This window comes from Tyto alba, unplaced genomic scaffold (genome assembly GCF_018691265.1).
Source record: "Tyto alba isolate M040663 unplaced genomic scaffold, T.alba_DEE_v4.0 Super-Scaffold_20, whole genome shotgun sequence".
Classification (NCBI taxonomy): domain Eukaryota; kingdom Metazoa; phylum Chordata; class Aves; order Strigiformes; family Tytonidae; genus Tyto; species Tyto alba.
In genome coordinates this window covers 9166463-9191714 of record NW_024881283.1, presented here as the reverse complement: position 1 = coordinate 9191714, position 25252 = coordinate 9166463, and the positions used below count along the sequence as shown (strand labels likewise).

At 43.4% G+C, this 25252-nt stretch overlaps 1 protein-coding gene across 4 annotated transcripts in view; it reads left to right on the top strand.

The window, feature by feature from the left end:
* CSMD2 (CUB and Sushi multiple domains 2) overlaps positions 1–25252 on the top strand; it is a 314323-nt gene that overhangs the window by 137365 nt on the left and 151706 nt on the right. For 2 of the 4 annotated variants that reach the window (XM_042793851.1, XM_042793852.1), the window contains exons 7-11: positions 1586–1698; positions 8536–8613; positions 15713–15800; positions 17371–17495; positions 20038–20159. In XM_042793851.1, the coding sequence (XP_042649785.1) occupies positions 1586–1698; positions 8536–8613; positions 15713–15800; positions 17371–17495; positions 20038–20159 (526 nt within the window). Of the gene's footprint in view, positions 1–1394; positions 1410–1585; positions 1699–8535; positions 8614–15712; positions 15801–17370; positions 17496–20037; positions 20160–25252 lie in introns of those variants that run through there. The other 2 variants (XM_042793854.1, XM_042793853.1) reach the window with 2 other exon arrangements.

Sequence of the window (25252 nt, the reverse complement as noted above, 5' to 3'; positions counted from 1 at the left end):
TCCAAGGATAGCAGAATGCCATATAGAATCCATTTTTATAACACCTAGTATTTCAAAAGGATCTGCAAAACTGAGATGAAAATAATCAATACAGAAATGATCAGGCACAATCTTAAACCACTTTATAGTGTAAAGAATGTTTTCAGTCATGCTTCATAATTATGTAGAATTCAGCCACGAAATAATACAAGGTTTAAAGTCTGTACTGTAGGTGGCAGAGATGCATTAGTTATGCAGCATAATCATCCCTGCTATTTCATTAACAAGTAGAGCAGCATTACATTGCAGTTCATCTGCCATTAATAAATATGCTGCCAAGTGCTGTCCTGGCTCCCTACTGTTTGCCTTAAAAAGGTAAGTTCACCTTTGGAGGTGTTAGTTGAGTGAAGGACTTTTAAAATATGTTCTGGGCTATCGGTTCTGCTGTTGAAAATGGGTAGTAATAAAAGCTGAAGTATCCTTTTGAATGGAATAGATTTCCAGGATTCTTTTACCTTCATCTAAAAAAGCACAGATATTGGAATGCCAATACTTTTTAAATAAATGACAGTCTATGATTAAAAAATTAAATGGGCTTTCATTAACAATAATAGGATTCTGTAATAGCTTTTGTCATGGTACTGTTGTTCTCTTTACCATGGTTAATGTTACCATTACATTCCTCAATTCAAGAGTGCTGTGGCTTAGGTAAACATTGTTCCAGACTAAGACTTGGCATGTGACAACTCAGCCAAGAATTATGATCTGGAGTTTAATAAAGCAAACAGCTTAATAATTGAAAGGGAAAAAAAGAAAAAAAAAAAAAAAAAAAGATAAAGTATAAAGAAGTATGAAGGGAACAGTTGCTAAAGGACTTCTAATGGGCTGTGGAGCTTTCCACTTCATGTTTGATGGCTGTAATCTTCTCCTGGTTGGGATAGATCATAAATCGTTGCTTCTTGCTGGCTATTTCCAGTAAAAGAAAATTGTTCTTCAATCCTTTCTCTTCCTCAGTTAAAATAAACATACTTTTTTTTTTTTTTTTTTTAAGGCAGGGTTAGCCAGCTATGAAGACAGGAACTGAATAAGCTTGGGAGCCAGGCTCATCTTGCATACCTTAGGTGTAGCGTGTCCCCTGAGATGATTTTATGTCATTTCTGTGTGGTACCAATAAGATACAGAAGGTATTAGAGCTACGAGGCTCTGTCGCTCTGGGGAAACACGTAGAGCTCCTCTCGTTCAGAGCTGTTCTGTACCTTCCACTCTTTCTCTGCGGTGCAGGAGAAGGCTGGAGCCTCTGGGCTCTCCAGCTGGACCCGTTTCATTTGCCTGGTACCGCAAAGGTCATGAGTATCCAGCTCAGCTCTTTGCCTTGGGAGGGATGGGAACCTCTGCAACTTCAAATGCCAAACCATCCGATGAGGAGACATGTAAAGGAGTGCATGCGTAGAAACAGCTGTGGGGTGGGGGGGGTGCTTGCTTTGAGCATATGGCACTCATTCAGGATTTCCTATATTTGTGTAGGAGGAGGATTATGTGAAAGGGCAGGTGTTTAGGGCATAACTCACAATCATACTAATACTTGTTATTGATTGGTTTCTCGCAGGTTTACTGGAATGAATTTGCCTGCCCCGGTTATCAGCAGTAAAAATTGGCTGCGGCTTCACTTCACATCAGATGGCAACCACAGGCAGAAGGGGTTCAGTGCCCAATATCAAGGTAAATGCTTACTGCCTGCTCTCACTATTCATACTGTGTGTTTAGCCAAACTTTTTTTTTTTTTTTTTTTTTCCCCCCTAGGAATCTACATCTAACTTCCTGCATGATCCTTCTGTATCCTGTTAACATTAATCTTCCAGCTGGGTATCCAGGCATTGGTGTGTGGAGAGCTACTGTTTGCAATTGTTGGGATTAGAAGCAACTGAGAGCTACAGGGAAATTCATTGCTAGTAGAAGCAGCTGTTCTTTACCTGCAGTTTTGCAGAAGGTGCTGTGGGATGTGGCGATATAGGGTGTCACCAGGCAAAGGACAGCCTCGAGTCCCACAGGGACTGTGTCTGTATTTACACTCTGCTCAAGTGAGACCTAACTGAGCCTGTTTGGAATGAGCTGCAAACTGCTCTGTATTTACTGGTCACCCCTAGAAGGATGGATTTCAGGATTGGGATCTTAGGGAGCTGTTGAGGGAGAGGAAACGCTTTGTCACGCGAGTCAAGCGGAGGATGGATTCCGCTGTGTTCTGAGGTTTGTAGGCAGCCGTGGTCACCTGCAGTTCCGTGCATCCTCCTGGGGACCAAACGGTCACTGAAACAGGCGGGTGGGAGTGGATTCCTTAGAACTGTTCACGCCGTTCTCTCCGAGGACTTCGAAGGATTTTTGTGGGTGCGGTGGCATCACATCGCTTCAGGCAGCTGGCTCTGGAGACGGGATCAGGGAGAGGGCAAGTGAAGCCAGGGGGGGCAGTAATGACATCCAGCTCCTCATCCATGCTCCGTAGGTTTGAGACAGTGTAGTTCAGCAGGTTTCCTCAAAAGGAAGAAACTGGGCTTCGGGGAAGAAGTACCATAGCCCAAGACTAACAGGAACAAAGTGAAAGGGAGAGGAGTTTCCTCTGTAAATCTGGAAACTTGCCCTGTTTAGTGTTAGCAATGTTGTCATGGCCTCAACATGGGCTTTGCTTTCTGAGTCGCCATCTTTGTTTAACTTTCCTTGCTTTCCTTTAACATATAAATTACTTTAAATTATAAGATAAAACCCCTTTGTTTTTTTTTTTTCTGTGTAATGCAAATCACTGCATGCAGCTGATAGCTTTTGATATGACATTTTCCTTTGCTGTCACAGTTGCTGCTTTCTATTAAAACACCTGCCTGAATCCTCTTTTTTTCTTAAATAGAAAAGTAAAGATTAATGTTATAATTTCCTCTGATTAGATAAATGTCAGGGGGTTCTAATCTAGCATACTCCTTAGAAACTGTTTTGTTAGATATAATGAACTGTGCTTTTGTGTATTGAGTGTTTAAAAGATGAACTTAAAAATGTGCTCTTGAAATGGCATTGAAGCAGGACCTCCGTCTGGCTGGCACAGGGAATCTGACACTCATTCTTCACACACTTGCTGGTTTTTGTGGAGTTTGGCAGGTTCTTTCCATCTGTTAGGAAAGATTTCAGTACTTGAACAAAAACAAAGCAAGAAACAAAAAAAGAAGCAGGGATAAAGGCAAGATTTTTGCAGTCAATGGAATCTGTGTCCACAGAATATTAACGATGCCAATGCAACTTCAAAAAAATCAGCGTAACCTTTTTCCAGAGGAAATTAACTTCTTTGAACGTAAATATTTTAATATGGATAAATAAATAAATAAATATGAGATAGGGTATGTAATGCCATATGAACTAGAGCAACTAAAACGTGCTTTTTCAGTGGTAAAGATGTAAGCAGACCCTCGGATTGTCCAGGAGAAAGGAAGAGAGGGTTAGGAGGCATCTAACCTTTTGTCCATTTTCTGAAGACATGTACATACATCATTTATTAGCATTCTGTATCCTCTGAGACAGTATCTGGCTTTGCTGATAATCTATAAGAAAGTAATTTTGCTTCCAGCTTCTTTAACATTGATAGTTTTAGCAGAACGCCTTCTGTGTGTTCCATTTCAGCTCTTTTTAATCCATGCCCTAGTTTGGAAATCTCTTTATGAATGTAAAAGCAAGGTTAGATATAATCAGCCTGTATCCAGGTTTTCTTTATGTTGAACACGGTTAACTCCTTCCCTTCCAGGGAGAGTTAAAATATTTCACCATTTCCTTTTCCCTTTTATGTAGGATAAAGCTTGCATTTTTGCAAACACTTCCCCCCTGCCCCCCCACCCCACCACTTCACCTTGTAAAAGCAAATAAAAGGGACTGTAGAGAAATCAGTGCATTGATCTTTTTTTTTTTTTTAATTCCTGCCACTCCTCCAGGGTTCCTTCCCAAAAAGGGGCTGTGTCCCTGCAGCTGGTAGGAAAATATGGTAGAAGTGCCTTACTCTGGAGAGGTGACAGTGCAGGGTTAGAAGCCTGGTATCCCCCTGTATCAGCTTAGCGATCAGGTGCTGTAAATGAGGTAATGAAAAAGCTGCTGAATTTAAAATGATGCTAAGCAGATCTAAATAATGCTCTGGCTGGTGTAGTCCATCTCTCCACATATTTTATTATGTAAGTTGGGTCCCAAATTGCTTTTTAGCTGATTGCTACCAACACATAATTGCATCTTTTATTGATCTCCCCACCCCATTCCCTTCCCCTTCTGTCCTCCAGCCTCAGGTGGAAAGATAAATGTGGGCGAGTTTCAGCCTGTAGCACAGTGCAGAATATCAGCAGATCTGTCACCTTTAATAGTGGTCTGATGGACTATCCATTGCACACACCGCGCCACATAAATAGCTTTTAAGGATATGTATGTATCTAGAAGTACATGTGCTTAATTTTTGACAGATCTGTCAATCTTCATCTCGGAGCACAACCTTCGGGCTGCAAAGGGGTTACAGCTTATGCTGTGCAACCTGTTGAGCCTCCTGGGCAATCTTGAGAAACAGGCAGAGACAGGAGAACTCTGTTGCTTGTTGCAGGCTCCGATTCCTAAAGAATCGTTGCTTAGGCTGGCTAAGGGAGGGTGTAAATACGGAGTTTTAAAACGGTTGCATTTGAGGGAATTTCCACCTTCAACCTGAGTAAGAATCCCTGTAAGCAACCTGCTGTAGCATCCCAGGTGATACTGAGACACCTGGGCAGGAGGAGAAAGAGATTCAGACAAGTCTGTATTTAATGGCAATCCCCTGCCAAGGGGAACAGAGACTCATGGAATAGATTTTTGCTGAAATCCTTTTTCCCAAATTAAAAAAAAAAAAGTAAATGTCTCCTTAAATTCTCATTCAGAGCAACATGAAACGGTTTAAAAGAAGCACCTCAGACTGCCTGCTTGCTGGAAAAGCTTTGTAATGTCATCTTTCATATTTGACAGGACACTGAGTATTCCATTAGATCTATCAGATATGTGTGAGCAGCAAAACCCTCCAGAAAACAGAAGACTTTCTGTTCATCCAATTATCCTGACACAGTCCTTTGTAGTGTTGTTCCACATTGAAATTTATAAACAAAATAGATATTCATATACCAGATTTTTGAGGGCATAGAGTAGGAGAATTGATCATATTTATTTTTTAAAAAAGCAAGTGATATTGTGTTCTGACTTGTTCTAATCTAAATTGAGTAATTTGTAAAGCTTGACTTTCATCATTATGTCTCCATGTCGCAAACAAAATGAAGGATTAAGAGGAGAGTATATAGTGATCTCTCTTTATCAATTATTGTTGAAAGAGACACGATGCAATTAGGGGAGTATATACTTCATGAGTAATGCAGTTTAGTCTCTGTATTTTAGGATTGATCCATAGTAATGAATGTCTGGTTTCTGCTGCTTGTTTTCATTACTGTTGGGTGTTTTGGAGCTAGCCTTTCCATTAGTCACAAATTTGGAGTGGGGCTCTGTGTTCGCTGGGTTGTGGAAGGCAGGAATAAATATGGGGAAACCTTTGTCATTTAGTGTGTCCTTTTAAAAACTTGAAGTTTTGTGCCAGGTCCAGATGTGTTGAAGCCATGGACTCTCTGTACCGATGGCCTTCTGCTGGGCTCTGGGCTGTCAGACAGCCCTGTGAGATCAATGCAAGTTGCTGTATTGAGCAGCCGGCGTGCCCTGACGAGAGGTGCTGACCCTCCCAGGGATGCGTTATCCCGTCCCTGGTGTCACCATCAATTCTGTGGCTCTAGGGCACGTGCTGATGACTGGAAAGCTTTGCTTGTCCTTTAAGGCTACAGGTTTACTTTATCGTGCAGAAAATCAACAGACCTGTGCTTTTCTGTGCGTGGCTAGGAGAAAAAACTCACTGGCAATTGTGTGAAGTAGCTTGTGAGGGAAGTTGCGGAGAATATAAAAATGGAAATTATTTTTATAAAGCTGCTCTCTTACTGATAGTGCCCCAAAGCACTTTACAGAGCAATGAATTAGATGCTGCGAAGCCATGAGCCGTTGTACATCCTGCAGCAGCTCAAATTTAGCCTTAGATACTTGGGCTTGACTGTGTTTCACTGACTGGGAGGGAACGTTGGCTGTGGCCACGGGGTTATCCCGGAACTTGCTCGGAAAGCGCCAGGGAGTCGTGAACGGCGGCGTTTTGGGAGGGCGAGCAGGCGAGTGGTACCAGGGTAAACACAGCAAGAGGCTGGGGAGCCCCAGCGTGGGGCTGTGTGGGGGTGGAAGCCCTCGGGGCAGCACCCCCAGGGCCGGGGGGGGGCTGCGGAAGGGCGCTTTAGCCCTGGAAGAGCACTTGGGTGGGTGCAGCCGCTGCTGCACAGGGGTGCCAGGGCCGGGGGCTTGGCCCAGCGCACCGCGGTAGCTGCGAGCCCCTGCGTTACGCTGCAGAAAGGCTGTGGCGTGCCCGTGAGAAGGGCCCTGTCAACTCGTCCCGCTCTCCATGTAGAATTTCCCTGAGAAGTGGTTTCTCCCTCGCTGCCCCGGCACGGCTGAGGTGACGGCTGGCTGGCGGCCCCCATGCCCAGGCCAGGGGACGTGGGAGGCAGCCCCGTAACCCCATGGCCTTTTTCAGCACAGCCTTTCGTTTAGCATTTGTAGTTTAAAGCTGTCACTGTTCTAGTTGAGGCAGAAATAGGTTCCAAACTTGCCCCAAAAATGTTAGCTTTGGTAGCCTCGTGTCCTTGCTTCGGTCCTTTGATAGTGTGTTACTTAAAATCCTTGAGGTCAGACTACAAATATCCCAGCGTTATCATAGTGTGACTTGGAGGAATATGTTCGGGGCATTCTGAGACCCGCTGCTTTTCTCCTTGTGCATATGAACATGGATTTACAGTAAGAAAGAAACAAGTGTGTGTTTAAATTTGCTTTCAAAGCAACATATTGTTAATTATTTTTCTCCTCAAAAAAAAAAAAAAAAAGAAAAAGAAAAAGAACACTTAACAGATTAAAGATACTAATACTAGTAAGAAAGACATGAACAACATGAGCTTTCCTTCATGAATATTTTTAAAGTTAATATGGACCTCAGTTTGAAGTTATAACTGCTTTATTTAAAGAGAAAGCAAAAAGCTGTAACCAAATGATGAACAAAAAGCTCCAAGCTAGCGTGTAGCTCAGAAAGAACTACCTTAGGTAAGCTTCAAGGAATAACGCTTGACATCTCCTTGTCTGAAGCTCCTGCAAACAGATGTTATAAACAGATTTTTTTTTCAAGCCAAAAAAAGCATGATTAAAAAACCTTGTAATATTGGTAATTTTTCTTGACAACTTTGTCTTAGAAATGTGCTAATTTAGGGATGAAAGTATGACAAGATAAAGAACAAGAAAAGAACAGTTTGAAGTAGAAGATGGACCGGTTTTCTTCATAGATAAGGACTGGCTCATCAGAAAAAGGATCCTATGAAGTGATTTGGACATCATGCTTTTTGCTGTGAAGTTGTTCTTTAACCACATTAACTTCAACTATGCCAGTAAAAATTCTGCTGGTGTTGGTCAAAATATCTGTGTGCTGCAGGAAGCTGTTGTCTCTCTCTCTCTCTCTCTCCCCTGATGTCCTGATGGTTTTGACAGTGTGGGTTTTGTGCAAAACCCTCTTGTGTGGAGAGAGCCTCAGCAGCAGCCAAGTCCGGATAATAAAAACAAATAGGTGCTCAGTTACGTGGGGATTTTTCATATTGCGAAGAAGGATGGGACTCTCTTGGTGATGGATGGGTGGATGGATGGATGGGTGGATGGATGGATGGATGGATGGAAGGAAGGAAATGTTGTTGCTACTCCCACGTGTTTTCTCATCTTCTGGATGAGGTTTAGAACGGGGAGGTGGTTGGTCACAACAGGACTCTGGTAGAGCCACCATGCAGATTTTATAACTGCTGTGCCTATGGCTATTGATAGTGGGCCTGTAAATTTGTGCTTCTCTTCACCAATAATATGGTTTTAATATGGCCCTTTTTTCTCATATTTTACTGACTTTTTGAGTCTACTATTTCTACAGATTGTGTATACAGTTCTTAGGTTATGGGTTGTTCATTTGAGTGCTGTATTCCCGAAGAAGCAGAGAATGGCTTTGCTGTATAATGTACGCATGGAGTAACTGCATCAGTAGAACTGGGTGAAACTAACTCAGCGTTTTACTCCCAGGATTCTTGAAGTTTCTTACAACTTCCCTTTTGTCTGTGTCCCATTTTTAGTATGTTAAGCAAAGCGGCATGGTTACAAAGGGATGGGGGTTTTGAGCCCTGTTTTTATGTTCAAATTGGGTCAGCCTGGCTCAGATCTGCAAAGGCATTCGTCCAGACCTAACACGGTAGGTGGAAAGGGGGCCCTGATGGTTTTGAGGGGTCAGGATGAGTTCTGTAAGGGAAAGATGCAGGATATCCTGCAGTGTGGGTGCTGTACAACTGTTGCTTCATTTTCTTTCTAAATTATCCATAATGCTTAGCTAAATATTTTCCTTGTCTTTGCTTTGTTTTAAATCTCTCTCTGTAGTCAAAAAGCAAATTGAGCTGAAGTCTAGAGGCGTGAAGCTAATGCCCAGCAAGGACAATAACCAGAAGACATCAGTCTGTAAGTTTTTTGGCTCCTCCTTAACACTGTCTTTGTAGAATGATCTCCTTGAACATTTCATGTGACTTTCCAGTAATCTCTAAAACTTTGTCACTCTTAAAAGTTTTAATGCTTTTCCCTCTCCTCCCTCTGCATTACTGCATCACTTCCTTCCGGTGCTCTATTCACAAGCATATACTAACTTGTTAAAGTGGGAATGGAGGGGATTGGTGTGTGTGTGTATTTAATATATACTGTATGCTTCCTGCTCAATGACAGACTGGGGTTCATGTCGTCTTTTAGTGTGGAAAGTGTCAAACTGTAAACCGTTTTGAAATCTGAATTAATGTTATTATTGTAAAATTAGGAGTAGGGATAAGGAACCACACCAAAAAAGACCTATTAGAAAAATCTACAGAGTTAATAGCAGTCTCTCTTTTTCTCTTTGCATTTTATTCAATTGTCCCTGCAGAAAAGTCATATCACTGCTGTGCAAGAGCTTAAAATAGTGATTTTTATGGTCTCCATATTAGTTACTCCCTTTCAGTGTATCTAGCGGTTGATATTAGAGGCGTGCTCAGAATGTCACTTCGTCACTGCTGTGTTTTCCTCTTGCAGGAAGTGAATCCATTAGGTCCATTCATCTTTACATCAGGTTCTTTGCAAATCAAAAGCAAGACTTGTAGTTTCTTTATGCATATGGCTCTGGACAGACCCCTGGGCTCTTAAGGGAACTCTAAGGTTAAACAGGAGGGATCCGAATTGGTATTAATTAAATTTGTATTAATTAAAATAGCAGAATGTAGAATTTTTTAAAAATAGTTTTTAGAGGAGAGGATATTGCTCATTTTGTTGCATTGTCCATTACACCCATCAGAGGTACGGTTTGGATGTTTCACTCATCTGAATTTCGGATGCAAAATTCAGTTAAGAAAAATGGATGAACAATTTAAAACATCACTTGCTGTCTGTCCAAAATGAAAATGGCTCACTTCTAGGCCCACACGAGAGTGCTTAGTCTCCACTTTCTCAGGAGCAAGGCCCAATAAGGTAACTAAATAGCAGGATGTAAATGGCCCAAAATCTCCAGAGCAGAAAATGGTGGGGCATTTTCAGAGAAAATTAATTCGGTTTTAAGAAAACCCCTGTATGCAAGATGTTCCTGGTTGTATGATGTATTCTTGCCAAGAAGAATTTAATTGTAATAAACATTTCAATTCACTTAACTGAGAATGAAATGCTGTTGGAAAATACCGCTAGCTTTGGTTGTGTGGGCACTGGAGACAAAAGGATGTGTTTGGGGTGGGATATCTGCTGTCTTGGATGTCGGGGAATGTGGGGAAGGGAATCTCCACCGAATGAGAAATGTAAGCCTGGTTTGGAGTTATTAGTTGACTGCATACAAGTATTCTTCTAGTGAGAATATATAGGATTCCCATTTCTCCTTCCTGGGAATGCTAGGCTGCTTCCCATTAGCAGTTTTACCTGTTGCTAATGACCATGGTCATCACTATCCCTGCCGGGGGTCCCAGGGAAAGGTGCTGAAGGCTGAGTAAGAGATGGCAACTGAACTTTCCTTTCTAGCGTATCCTGCTCTGTCCCAGTCGTGCTCCACTTCTGAGGATAAAAACGTAGGAAGTTCTGGTTGCATCTGCCCCGTTTATCCTCACCCAGCGGAGAGCAGGCTCCAAAGCTGTCAATTCAGCATCTTGTGTCGTGCTAATCTTGCATATTTGATAAGGCAAAACAGAGCATGGGAAGGCAGCTTAGCCTGAGAGTTATTAAGTAATAATAATACAGATGGTGATAGCACCGTGGCCCAAATTCCTTTGTTACCAGCATGGTGCTTGCCACAACCCTTGTGCCTTCAGCTCCTTCCATGTGTGCTGCTCTCAGCAAGGTCTGGATTGTAAACCCAGATTAACCTCGATCTCGCACAGCCTTCTGCTGTCACACTTCTGTTACAGTAAATTTTCAACTTCAGAAATGCTGATTCCAGAGAAGATGTCTCCAGAAAATGGTTCGTTTTCAGAAAATGGAGCCCAAAATGTTATCTTATTTTTTCCCCTTGCTTTTTTGATTTGCGTGGCTAGCCATGCCCCTTCTTCTCACAAACTTTCATGAGCTTATGAATCTGCATATGTATTGAAGATAATTACACAGGTGGGGCAGGCTGATTAAAAATCTGTGAAGTTTGCTAGTTTTGCTCTTATTTCAGCTGGCTTGAATATCAGAAACGTAGAGATTTCTGTGTCTCTTGGAAATACCTAGAGCTTTATTTTCAAAGACTTTCTTACCAGCAATGTTTTCTAGTGTTCTTTGTACCTGTCCTAAAATTCTCCCTTGAAGAATCTGTGGCCACATAAGGCAGCTTGCAGCTGTGTGCTCAATACCCTGCAGGTGTTTCAGAGGATTTGGGGTTTGCTGGGTGGATGCTGCCAGATCCTACCTGGCCAGATTAAAGCCTGTGTGTTTCATGTGTCTGAATGGAGGCAAAATGCAGTCACCTATCAGCTGTTGGTACTGTTTCAGAAAAATAATACATAAAAATATGGAATTTTGGGGGGAGGTGCTAATTGTGTTCGGTTGTAGTCAAATGTGTTTATTTAAAATTGAAATCAAGTGCCTCGTACTGTTCACCGTCCCTAAAATTATTTGGACATCTCGCTTTAATCATTTCTGGAGGAAAAAATAATACAGCTCTGGAAAGTAAAATATAAGAAATAGTTTTAAATTTAGGTTGCATTTAGGAGATTGTTTCTTTTACTGCATGCAGTACATAAATGTGTATATTCCAGGCCACACAGTGGGAAAAACATGGTACTTTGCTTTTACAAAACAGCATCAGAGTTGCTTTTGTGACCTTTCAATGAGGCATACCTGAAAATGCACTGCTGGATACTATTGGAAGAGATTGCATGAAGTAGTGCAAATTCTGTATATATTTAGATTTGTCAAAAACCTATTTTAAATGGACAAATGCAAAGTCATTTTGGAGGTGTGGACCAGTTTTAGGACTCAGCCAAGTGTATGGAAGCTTCTAGATTTTCAGCATTTCAGCAAGCCTGCTTTGTGCATCAGACATTGAGGTACAAATGTTTGTACGTGGGTCCCTGCTGTACTGCAACAGCTCAGAGTGAGTATCGAGCGACAGAGGAGCCAGCCTTGGGTCTGTAGCACTAGGTGACACAGCTCTGAAAGAAGCTTTGAAAGAAGCTGTGTTTATTTTAAGTAGGGCATGCTGCAAACACAGTCTTTGCAAATGGTCTTGAAAATCGGAAAGTCTGTAAATGTTTTTGAACTCGCGTACTTCTGAAATATTCTGAGGTAACAGCAAGATACGAAAAATGGGTTCAGAATTCCACCAAGTAAAAGATTTCCAGCTGGAAGTAGTCTTCTCTAGTGTTGGGGCCTCACAGCCCGAGTTTGAACCCTTTTCACGCTTGCATACTGGTAGGCACGTGAATATCTAACGCCTGGATCAGTATCATGAGGTTCTGGAAATGCCAAATATTTGGTCACTGGGTGCTGAAGGACCTTCCTGGGTGGGAAAGTCAGTGAGCGCTTCCTTGGGGTGAGCACACTATCAGTAGGTCAACTCTCCGGCTTTTAGGACTGAATTTTGTAACCTGTTGTCTTGAACAGATGGTTGCATGGAGTAACTGCAAACCATAGTGTGATCATAAAGATTAACCTTTTTAAAACAACTAATTACTGCTACAATCCTTCCCTACCCACCTCTCCTGACAGTAGAAAAGCTCACTTGCTCTCACTGTATTTCTCATGCTGAGAAATGTTGAGTCTGTAAGACATTTTTAGATGCTGCTTTATTTTGTAGTTCATATTTTACATTCCTAAATTCAACAAAAAATTGTCCCTTGAGAATCTTATCAGTGAACTTTCTTTAATAACATGGGGAGACAGAGAACTAAAGAAGGTTCTCAGTTCTTTTAAGAGATGGAGTAAATTACTGTGGCAAACAAAGCAATCATAACTGGCTATTACTGAGTACACAAAGAGAAGGAAGTTGTTGAAAAAATCAGGAGGAGAATGAAGGGGTGGAAAACTAGTTCTGTGGTTTGGGAGAGAGAATTCTTGAGCCTATAGTGTAGAAATCGAACAGTTCATCATAGTATTTATGATCTACTGTTTTCCTAGTAACCTTGAAGAATTCATTTTGCAGTGTTATAGCCCAGGCATAGATCAGTCAAACCTTCAGGAAGATGACCACAATACTGACAGCAAGTTCTCAGCATAATAAATACGGTTTATAACCTCTGGTATAGTTATGTTCATGTGTGTGTGTGTTTAAAACAAAAGATTGAAGAACAAAAATTTCTGTAAGTGACCATCTAATCCATCTTCTCCTTCTCTTGCTCTCCTTTACATTTACAAGTGAAATGTCCCAACTGTCATGATGTGGAGATATTTTTCCTGTCTCCCTTGCTCTGTTTTATCTTATCTGTTCTCTGGTTTATCTGCACGTGTTATAGATATTAATAAAATGCTAGCTAACAAGAGAATGTTTTTTAGTCTTCAGAAACGTAGCTGATAACTGACAACCTGCCCTCTGGAGCCTGTGGGTTTTGCTGGTCGTGTGTAGCCTTGCTTCCTCCCAAAGCTTTGAATTGGAGGCTTCCAGGTTCACTGTCATCTGATATGAGACATAATAAATGGACGTGGTATCAGTGCAGAGTAACTAGCACGGGCATAGTGGATGTTGTCTGTATAGTCTTTTGACCAGGGAGAAAGAATGTGATGTGGAGAGGCAATCTGGTCCGTGAGGAAGAGCGTATGAGTGGATGCAGACATGTCTGTAGAAGCTGTTTGTGCATGTGTACATTATAGGCATATCTTGCTTAGCGTGCTTTCACTCTGCAGAAGATACAGAAGCAAGATAAGAAATCTTGGGACTTTTCCTTAAGCACCATATGAACTTGTGACGTAAACCCCTAGTTTATACACTGCATCCTAAGTGTTAATTTTACTTTGGAGATATCTGTACATACAGTCAGCATGTTTGCGTAGGTCAGTAGGGATTCAAGAAACCCTAAGGAAGTTGGTGTCACCTATGTAAAAGCAGCATATCATTTCAAGCACAAGCAGAAGGGCTCTTGGAATCTGGTGGTTTCATATGCAGAAGGATCACCAAATTATTTTGCAACTCTGAGACCTGCTGGAGAGAAAACCCTGCTCCAGGAATGAGTGTCATGGCTGCTTCAGTTGTTGGGGCACTGCTGCTGAAAATATCAGAGTTGAATCCCTGCTCTGGACAGGGTCTCCCTTCTGCCTCTGTGCATTCAAGATCATCAACATCTGTGAAAGGTGGCAGCAAAGCTTTGTAGCTACAAAACGCAGCGATCAAAAGACACCGTGTGCCGCTTTCATGCTTCTGTTTCTTGCTGGTGTCTTTGTCCACGTGACTGAGCTTAACGCGAGGTTATGAATATGCAGAAGTGGGAAAACAGTCTCTCAGGAGTCTGGCTTCCGCTAAAGCTGTGCCTCTCTTGCTCTCGTGCCCTCAAACACACCAAAGCGTCGGGCTGGAAAGCCGAGCCCGGCGCGGTGGCAGGGATGCCCCGAGCCCAGCCCTGTGGATCCTGCAGGCAGCAGCGCAGGGCCTGGCTCCAGCACGGTGCGGTGGGGACGGGGACCCCGAGGGGAAAAGACCCTTTCCATATTCGAGCCGAGGAGGAGGAGGTCAGGAGCTGTAAAGTTTTGAGCGTCGGTAGCCAGCAGTTGGGTGTAGATGCTCAGTTGAAAGCCCCGTGCCATCAGGAGCAGAGGAGCAATCCTCCCATCCTTTTAGGAGCAGTGTTACATCTTCCAGCTGTAGTGCCTGGCTATGCAAGGTGTAATTACCCAATGAATAATTACCATATTTGATTGTCTTGCCTTTGTGTGTGTTCATGCTGTGCAGTCTGTGTTTATGTAGATACTCCACGTGCTTATCTTCCCATGTAAATATTTACGTGCACGCACCTCCATATCTTTCACCATGCTCAGTGCCATGCAGATCTCAAATTGTTGAGCCAACATGTCTGTTGTGAGAAATGTGCTTTTATCACTGCACCCTCATCCATTTGGCAATGGTCTTTGGGGCACTGTGCTAACACAGTATGTTCTGAAGCATAATCGAGTTCTTTTCCTTTAGTCCTAGTGATAGTCAGAGGTAGAACGGAAACATGCTCACTTAAGATTCATGCTTCACTGCTTCAACATCATTGCCAAGAAATGTTGTGTTTTCTTTGCGTTCTTCTCCTAGTGATACAAGAAAGCTGAGTCACAAACTTCTACAGCTCTGTGGCAAAATCACCCCTTTGTCCCATATTATCGTGTATTTTTGTAGTTGCTGGAATTCAAAACTGAAGTCAGTATATTGCCAGACCTCATCTCACCCTTGTCAGGAGCCACCCAGGTTGTGTCCACCCAGTCAGTGCTTGAGTGCTTGTTTGCGCCATTTGACAGGCTGGAAAGGGAAGGTGGAAATGGGGAGATAGAGAATGAAGTTTGAAGGTGTTTATTCAGTGCTGATCATCACTTCATAGATTTCATGTTTGTTGGCAGTCACATTAAGGTTACCCCATAAAATTTTTCATATTCAAACTAAATTACTTGCTTTAAAAAGCTGGACTTGCATTTCCCTCTCCTTTCTCCCTTTTGTTCTGTGCTTGGTTTTTTCCCTGGTATCATACACCTACCTTTTCATTGAGTTGTTTTCTTTCCCTGGCACCACTCAGATGGGTTTGGAGGGGCGGTAGGCTGTCACCTTGTCGTGTCACAGGTGGCCATTTTAATCACAGGCTTTGGAAATGGGCTGTTTAATTGGTGTAATTTTGCAGAATGAAAAAACTCTTTTCAGAGGTACTTCTGTAGTGGAACGGAGGAAAAATTGTGTCCCTAGCTGGCATTTCCTAGAAAACGCTTTGGTGTATGAACTGAGCTGAAATGATTCCAGTTACATTTGTTTCCAAGGCTGTTTTTTTTCTAAACAAAATGGAACACATTCAGGTTTTCAAGCTACCAATTGCCATTTTTCTCTCCACATTCACCACGACAGTTGATGAAAGAATGTTTCTTTTGCTATTCTGTCTCTGTATGTGCTGTTTTTGCTTTGTAGTAACTCAGGTTGGTGTGTCCCAGGGACATAATATGTGTCCAGACCCTGGGGTTCCAGAGAGAGGCAAAAGAATAGGCAACGATTTTAGGTAAGAACCTTTTACGTGTGTGTTTATGCATGCTGCAAAGCTACTGTCTGTAACCATTGTGTCTGCTCCTTGGCATTATGTAGTCTGTTTTTAGAGACCATCTGCACACCTCTAAATGTGTTAACTCTGGAAAGCTTGCTGAGACTAACGATGTAGAAGATCAAGTGTATATAAATGTGCACGTGTGTGTTTGGGAGACCGTGTCCCACATGAGGATCTGTAATGATCTCTCTTTCAGAATATTTTGCTTTTCACAATATGGGCGTTTAGCCAGGCTTGTGTAATCAGTGTTTGTTGTCATTCTCCCCTGCAGTTAAGTACAGAAAGAATGGTCTTAAATAGCAAAAAAATCACTTCTCAAATTAGTTTAAGTCACAGCATGGCCCTGCCCCCAGTGAATTTGAGGTGACTTCCCAAAGCACTGGTACAGTTCCTTGTCAATAAGTATATGTGGTGCTAGATAATTGTTTTTGTATAAAGTTTAAAACAATGCTGTTACTCCCCTGTAGTTGCTGGCATTCATTTAAAGTGTGCAGGAATGAATCAGCCTGCTGTTAGCAATGGTGAATCAATATTTAATCTTATTTTGCTGTTGATGGCTGTTTTGCTCATTAAAAATGTCTTTCAGTTTAATCTGAGTCTATCAAGTTTTCCTGAAATCCAGAAAATGGATCAGAGGGGTGAGGGTGGAGGAAAGGGAATTCCCAATACTCCCTAACAGCCCTATGATAAATGCTCAGCTGCTGTAAACCAGCATTGTGTTACTTCAGTGAATAAGGCAGCATTGACGTAAACCAGCACAGGATCCCAGTCCACTCAGAACCACAGACTGGTTTGGGTTGGAAGGGACCTTAAAGATGATCCAGTGCCCCCCCCTGCCCCAGGCAGGGCCCCCTTCCCCCAGCCCAGGGGGCTCCCAGCCCCGTCCAACTTGGCCTTGAACCCTTCCAGGGAGGGGGCACCCACAGCTGCTCTGGGCACCCTGGGCCAGCGCCTCACCCCCCGCACAGGGAGGAGTTTCTGCCTTATGTCCAAACTAAATCTACTCACTTTCAGTTTAAAACCATTGCCCCTTGTCCTGTCACCACAGGCCTTGGTAAAAAACCACTCTCCATCTTTCTTATAAGCCCCCTTTACGTACTGAAAGGCCACAGTAAGGTCTCTCCAGAGCCTCTTCTTCTCCAGCCTGAAGAACCAAAGTGTTAGAATAAAGAACAAATCTTTCAGTAGTAGATAAAGAGGTTTTTTTCTTTATAAGAATGCTGAGCGTGTCATCCCTTGGGGCTGAGTCTGTGCTCCCGCACTGAATAAAATTCCCACTGAAGTTGCATTGAAAGTCTCAAATCTGTTCTTGGACTATCACCACCTCAGGCAAACAGTGCCCAGCACAAGCAAACGCATGAGGCAAAAGCTTGCCCCTCATTCATTTCTGCTGTTGCCTGGAGGGCCAGTGAGTGAACTCACTCTGTTCACAATTTGGAGAGTCACTGGGATAGCAAAAAGTAAGTGACAAACCTGTTGCTGCAGAAGTGTCTCAGTTGCTAACTTCGCCCTTTGTTCTGTCTGCTAGGTTAGGCTCCAGCATCCAGTTCACCTGTAACGAGGGCTATGATTTGCAAGGGTCCAAAAGCATCACCTGTAAGAGAGTGAGCGACATAATTGTTGCGTGGAGTGACCACAGACCAGTGTGCAGAGGTGAGAAGAGAAAAAAAAAAAAAAAAAAAAAAAAAATTTTGCTGAGTTCAGAGGCCTAATAAGAGAACCCACCTCCTTGAAGTCTCCCTCGTGCAGCACCCATCCTGCCCGCCAGTTTGTCCTCACCTGGCCGGCATCCTGGCTGCTGAGCTCAGCCTGCCCTGTGGCCCCCGGGGCCGGCCTGTGCCCCAGCCCCAGCCCCCCTCGCGATGCTTACAGCCTGAGCTCCGTGTTCAGCCCTGTGCTGACTGGGGGTTTGCTCTTGGAAGGGGGAGGTTGGTCTTGCCAGCTTCGTGGTCAGAAGGCAGTAGGATCTTTCTTGTTTTCTAATGGTCATTCTTGCTTTCTGGCTGAGCGTGAGTGTGTAACGTGAGTTTAAATTTTCAGTCTCTTCAGCACAAGCCTGAGAAAGAAACCTTTGCTTGGTTCTCATGCAATTTTTTGATTCCAGAAATTCAGGTTTTAAGAAAAACACCCATTTGTGTGCATAATGGAACTAATAAAGCTGTTTCCATTAACTGTGGAGCTTTAAGCTATTAGCCTCTGCACCATAGTGATTATATTTGTGTCCTTCATACCTGTGTGCTATGTCCTCACCTCTTAGCAGTGCTTTCTGTCCCCTTCTGTTCTTTCTATTTCAGGTATTTGTTTTTATGGGTTAAGGAGGATTGGGGAGAAAAGGTAAAAGCCTGAAACAAAATCTGGAAAAGCTCAGGTAGAGGTAGATTCTTTGAAATAGAACTTGCTGCTAGTAGGCAGCAATGTGGGACTGCTTGGGCTATGGTACCTCACTAGCATCATCCTGATTATCCTGGGGCCCAGCCATGAGCCATCACTGAATGGAGTTTTCTTTCAGTGGAAAAAACACTAATGCCCATTTTGCCCTTGGCCATTTTGTTTTCAATTCCCTCTCTCTCTAAAAAGTTGCATGCATAATTGTGATATTTGTAATGCTAATAATGAACAACTTGTAATATTTTTAATTAAATCCCTCTAAAGCTCTTAAAGTCATAAATTGGTATTTTTTTCAGTTCTTTTTTCTGTAATTTCATCTGCAGATTTTTTTCAAGGCTTTGGAATCCCATCTAATTCTTGAAACAAGTCTAGAATAAATTGAATGAGTGTAAGAGGATATTTGGCATAAATATGTGACACTACAAAGGAAATTTATGGTGTCTTCTTGCAAGAGATAAGAAAGGATTTGCCTGCATTATTATGATTCTATGAACCAACTTAATTTTTTTAAACCACCAACTTCTGAGTTTTTTTTCTTTTTAAAAAGTTTTCCATTTGCTTTTTATTTCAACTTTATACCACTTTTTCCTGATCATTCTGTTTTGTTATTGGGTATTGAGTTTCTCTCAAACTGCAGAAGTCAGGGTGCCTGGTGAGCCAGCTCTTAACCCCCTGGACTGTAACAGTGTCAAATACCCTGTGATCAAACCTCTTGCCATTGTTGGGAGACTGTTTTTCAGCTTCCCCATCTACAGCAGATTCCCCCTGGGTCCTGGGGGGGAGTCACTTAATCTCTTTGTGCTCCTGTTGCCCACTTTTACAATGGGAATAACGGGATTTACCTTTTTTCTTTAAGGTAGGATGGGATGTGCATACCAGGCTCCAGGATGGGGTCACACAGGGGGAATGCAGTTTAAACATCGTGGATTAGGTGCCCTCAGCTCCTTCCTGAGCTGCTGCTCTCAATTCCTCGTGTTCCCTCGTGACCACCTGTGTAGTCAAACAGTTTAGCCAGAAGATCATTTTCCATGCTTTACTGCTATTTGGAGGGGGGGAAAAAAAGCCTTGCAGATGCCACATGTGCAAATATGGTTCCCTTGAGATTTGAGATAAATTAATTTTGAGGATCCATCACAACAGCAGAGGCAGTTTCAAAGCCATGATGCTGTTCTTCAACCTTTTCTGGTTAAATATTACACCACAGGCAAAATTTTCCCTGTTAAAGCACTTTTCAGCTTACAGTTTATCTAAGACGTTTTTAAGATACAAAATTGAGCTGCCATCTTGGTTCCAAGTCCTCAGTTATATCAGAATGAAGTCAGCCTTTACCTTATAAATACTTGCTGTGCAATACTTTTTTGAACCTGCAACAAAGAAAGGAAATATTGGCTTTCTGTGTACATTGAAAAGGAACTGTATCTTACCTGGCATCTCCGTGTAGTTGGTTTCACTGTCCTGGATGTGAAAATATTTCTGTGATGGCTTTAATATAGCAAAAAATAAATAAAATCAATCTGAGCACTAGAGAATGGGTGGTGGTTGTTTGATCTGGTGGTCCATCTGTTTGACAGCCCCTGGAAGCACCCCCCTCATCTATTCATCACAAATAAGTCTTTGATCTCTTTTACATGGGAAGAAAGGAATCTTTTGGCTAGTGAAAACAACGCAGAGCAGCAATTTTTAATTCTCCCCAATTTCTGTTATGTATGCATCTCTACTTCTCTCTCCTCCTCAAACAAGGAACACAGTGTACATCCCGAAGCCGCGGCACCTCACACCCCCATCTGTCTTGTTCTCCTCTCCACAGCTAGGATGTGTGATATGTACCTGCGTGGTCCCAGTGGTGTGATAACTTCTCCCAACTACCCTGTACAATACGATAACAATGCCTACTGCGTGTGGGTCATCACCGCGCTCAACCCAGCCAAGGTAGGTCCCGGAGATGCGGCTCCGTGTCATTCCTTTAGTGCCTAAATTGAAAACTTGGATAGCTGTGTTTCTTCAAAGAGGAGTAGGCTCTGATGTTTAGCAATTCGGATTTCTGTTTCTGATGTTGTATCCCTCTCTCCCCCCGCAGACTTCTTCTACATATTCCTCAACTGTCTTTAAAGACTGCAACACATCACATTCCCTCTCTGCTGAAAATTCATTTTGTTAAAGGATGTAATTAAAAGTGAATGTAATTATTTTTAATCGAAACCTCTTTGATATCCTTGGAATGAATGGTGGTGAAATGCCAAACAGCTTAGCAAAGTATCTCATTAAGCCAGCTCTCAGTTGGGGCAGGAAGGCTGTGCCAGGAATGCTGATTTTTCACTTCCTTTTGACTGGTAGCTGGCCACTCACCAACGGGGATTTCAGCCCCCAAAAGGCAGAGGGAAATGAGGAGGGGGCTGTGGTTCTATCTTCTGCTTTTTATGCAGTATTGTAAGTTTATAAACAAGTCCTTTCTGTGTTCATTAAGGTTTGGAAGAGGGGAGGTTAGTGGGATTTTTTTTCACCACTGGTCTGTACGTGTGATTCAAGACTGGTGTCGCTGATCCTGTAGAGAACAAGGCTTGGCTGCCTTGGCTTTTCTAAGATCAAGCCCTTTCCATTTTCCACTGGCTCAGGGAGGGCTATGTTCGGTGCCTCACAGCTTTTTCCAGCCCTGCAAACTCAGCCTGTTCCTCTCCTCCAGATCTGTATGGGAACATAAAAACAAAAATTACTTTGCTGTGTAGTTCAAAATATACTTTCTGGGGTGTTATTCACCACCTTGTCTCAGAAGACAAGAAATTTCATTCTTTTTAGTACCTGGGTTCCTACTAACATCATCTCCATTCGCTCATGAGAAATCTTGCATGCCAAGGCTCTGAGCTCCTACGGTTACTCTGTCAATTGTGCCTTGGTCCCTGCCTCTAGACAGTCCTGCGTCTTGGTGCTCTGCCTTCTGCTGCTGCTCCAAGGCAGGCATTTCACAAACTTTTTTAGTATCCCAGGATCTCATCTTCTGCTCAAAATTGTCATGATCTGTAGGCACGCTGGCAGCCCTCCGCAGCCGTAGCCTGCTGATGGGATGGCATCTCATGCTCTCGCCTCCCTCTGCAGCGTTTGCCATGGCAGGGTATTTAGAGCTGGGGCTGGCTCAAGAGCCTCTTGAGTTCTGTTTCTCTCTCCCCGTTGACCTCAGTTCAAGCCTTTAATAAGTGCAGATCACTGGTGGATTATGATTTTAATGAGGAGTATTCCTATGTTCCAATTTCAGAATGAGTTTGTATTTAAAGGGCTGTCATTAGCTCGTCATTTCATCCAGTGAATGTCTTGGCTTGGCTGCATAGGAGCATAGTAATGACCCAAATTCTGGGAAACTGGAGTGTTGGAATCAGGATATTTTTCAGTGCTGATTTATTAGGAGTGATTTACTGGTTAATCGGACCCAGGAGGTTCTCCTTCATCAGGGTAATGTGCAAGTGGAGAACAGACCACATGTAACAGCAGCTATTACTGCTCAAGTGTCAGCTGTGTTTTTCAGCCTGTGGCCTGCAGACCCCTGGGTATACACTGCCTGTGTGTGGACAGGTTATTGAGCACCTCAGCATCTTAGGCTGTGATATGTATATTATGCATATCTTTATTTTTGTGCATCTTCGTCTTCCAAAGATCAGCAAAATTGTTTCTGTGTGTACAGAAGTCCTCTGTGTTTGGAGAGAAGTTGTAGTGAGCTAGGTGTAGACGCGCCCGGGGTGTTATGTAGGCTGAAGCTTCCATTTGGGTTTGCCAGTAGAACTTAGGAAGGAGGAGGTGGCAATCAGTTGTCAAGAGATGCTAATGGGCCATGTCCGCCGCTTTATTGACCTTTTGTCACATGGCTTTCATGTTGAATATTCAAGAGTCTAATCTTCAGCTCTGTTCATTTGCTTTTCTGCCAGCCAAGCTTTTTCTGCTTTTCCTTCAGATAGGCCAGGCTGCTTCTGTAACCTTCCTGGGCAGACTGTCTCATTCTTCAAAAACTTACTGTCTTTGTGAATTTTTACTGAAGGAAAATTTCTCCCCTTCCCCTGGCTAGTTTCTTCCTCAGCTTTTAAACCTGTGTAATAATAAACGGTTGATTAGAAAATAGTAACTGCAAGTCTTGATCCTCAGCTTTCATAAATCATAAGGGGGGTTGAAATTGGTCAAATCCATTAATTTCAGTGCTTACCACTTGGAGCTGAGATTCAGTAGCACAAGAAACTGTAGTTTGTGCTCCATGGGCTGCAACATCATACACTGTGAAGATGTGTAGAACAACTGAAATAAGGATAGATTGGTCAAATCAACAGCTTGTATTAATTGTGTAAAGAGACTGCCATTTCCTTTTTCTTTGAAGTGATAAATAGTTAATTAGTAATATCAGTTTAGAAAGGGTTTCTGGGTTTTGGATGTTTCATCCTGGAAGCATAATTTACAGGCAGGGAAAAACTCTCCACCTGTTTGAAGCAGGGAGGGTTGAGAGAAGTGCACTAACTGTTTTGGGAAAGCCACTGCTGTGCCTGCTTGTTCCTCGCACAGTTCTTCACCTGCTCCTGGTAACCGGAGCCGCTGCTCAGCACTGCAGCCCGGTGCTGTTCCTCTCTGGGAAGGGCAGGGGAGGCTCCGCGTGGTCCCTGGAGCCCAGATGGGGCACAGGCATCCTTCTGGCACTCCTCAGGAAGATGGGAAGCAACGAAAACAAATCAATCGCCCTTGGTGTTTTCTGCTGTTTAAAGAATTCAGAAACCAATGCTGTGCAGACAGGACTAAAGCTGGTTGGTGAGAATCATAGAATCCGTAGACTGGTTTGAGTTGGAAAGGACATCAAACATCATCCAGTGCTACCCCCCTGCCCCGGGCAGGGCCCCCTTCCCCCAGCCCAGGGGGCTCCCAGCCCCGTCCAACTTGGCCTTGAACCCTTCCAGGGAGGGGGCAGCCACAGCTGCTCTGGGCACCCTGGGCCAGCGCCTCCCCCCCCTGCACAGGGAAGGATTTCTGCCTTAGATCTCACCTAAATCTGCCCTCTGCCAGTTTAAAACCGTCACCTCTCGTCCCATCCCCACCCCCTGATCCAGAGTCCCCCACACCTCTCCTGTCCCCCCTTTAAGCCCTGGGAGGCCGCTCGAAGGGCTCCCCGGAGCCTTCTCTTCTCCAGGCTGAACCCCCCCAACTCTCTCAGCCCGGCCCCCCAGGGGAGCTGCTCCAGCCCCCCCAGCATCTCCGTGGCCTCCTCTGGCCCCGCTCGAGCAGCTCCGGGTCCTTCTGCTGTTGGGGGCCCCCGAGCTGGCCCCAGCACTGCAGGGGGGTCTCCCCAGAGCGGAGCAGAGGGCGAGAATCCCTTCCCTCAACCTTCTACAAATAAAAAAAGGGAAGGAGATTCAGTGGTACAGGCAGTTTCTTTTGTCCAGCAGACCCTCCCGAGGGTGGCTGCCGGGGCTGATGCAGCGGCTGCCGTGTGCGTAACCCAGTTGTTGTGGTTTGAACCTGGCCAACAGCCGAGCACCACGCAGCTGCTCACTCGCCCTCCCCTGCCCAGGGGATGGGGGAGGAATTGGAGGGGTGAAGGGAAGAAGACTTGTAGGTTGAGATTAACACAGTTTAATAATTGAAATAAAATGCACTACTACTAATAATAGAAAATACAAATAGGTAATGCACAGTGTGATTGCTCACCACCCTGTTCCTGGCCAGCGATCCCAGAGAAGGTCCTGAAGTCACAATCCTGGAAGCAAGAGCCCAGTGCTTCCTGGCCAGCCCTCATTTATATACTGAGCATAACATTACATGATATGGAATATTCCATTGGCCACTTCGGGCGTGGTGCTCTGGCTGTGCTCACCCCCAATTTCTTGTGCACCTGTGCACAGGCAGGACAGGGGAAGTTGAGAAGTCCTTGATCTCTTAGCGACAACGAAAAACATCAGTGCGTTGTCAACATTCTTCTCATACCAAATCCCATACTGAATCCAAACCACAGCGCTATTCTAGCTATTAAGAAATAAAATGAGCTCTATCCAAGTCAAAACAAGAACACCAGTAAAACAATGGGAGTTGCTGGTGTACGAGTTTTATTGCCAACTCAGTCACTTGTATTCCTAGCTAAGTCATGTAGTGCTGCCTCTGAAGAGTACACATAAAACTCTCACCTTAAAGCATGGCCCATGTTAGAAACATGTTGCTAAATTGGAGAATTCACCACCCTGACTCACATTGCCTTTGTGTGCAAAGGGGATGATCTCATCATTGCACATTCCCCAGCATGGGGGAGGGAAGGATTGAAGATGAATTAATTAAAATGTCTGTAAAATACTTTGAAGATAACAAGCATTATGGGCCTGAGCTGAAGCCTGCTGAAGTCAGGGGTAATCTTTTTATTGACTTGAGTGGTCTTTGGATCAGGTCCTGTTATATGAAGCTTTTAATATGAGCAATGGGAAAACCACTGAGCTGAATTTAGAACTCATTTGCAAGTCATCTGTTCTATATTTGGCAAAGAACTGTGAGCCAGATTCACTGAGCTACATAATCCTCTCGAAGTTTGCTCAGAAACCTCCATAAACACTATTAAGGGCATAGTGCTCTTCAGTTGACAACTTGGAATTATTTCCTATACTGAGGGCGACATCAAGCCTATTTCAAGAATATTCAGGTTATATAGGTTTTCTGCTGATCCGCAGTGCCATGCGAATTAATTTCAACCACAGTAGAAAAATAAATCATTTGGGAACTGAGAAATGCATATGATAATTGGTGAATTTGCATCAAAACTATTTCTGAACCTTCTTGACATAATGGATGTTACTGGTTGATATTTCTCCTGGGGTTATTCTCACCTGGAGTCTAGCTAACCAAATAAAGCTCTGTCCAAGCTTCTTGTGTCATTGGTGGAGAGAGATGGGCCCCTCCAGGGGATGATTCATCCCAAATGAAGATAGATGCTTGAGATTATGGAGAAGGGGTGTGGGGGGAAATGAGTAATGTGTATTTGTAAAGCATTTGAATGTAACTGCAAGAGATGCTCTTCTCCA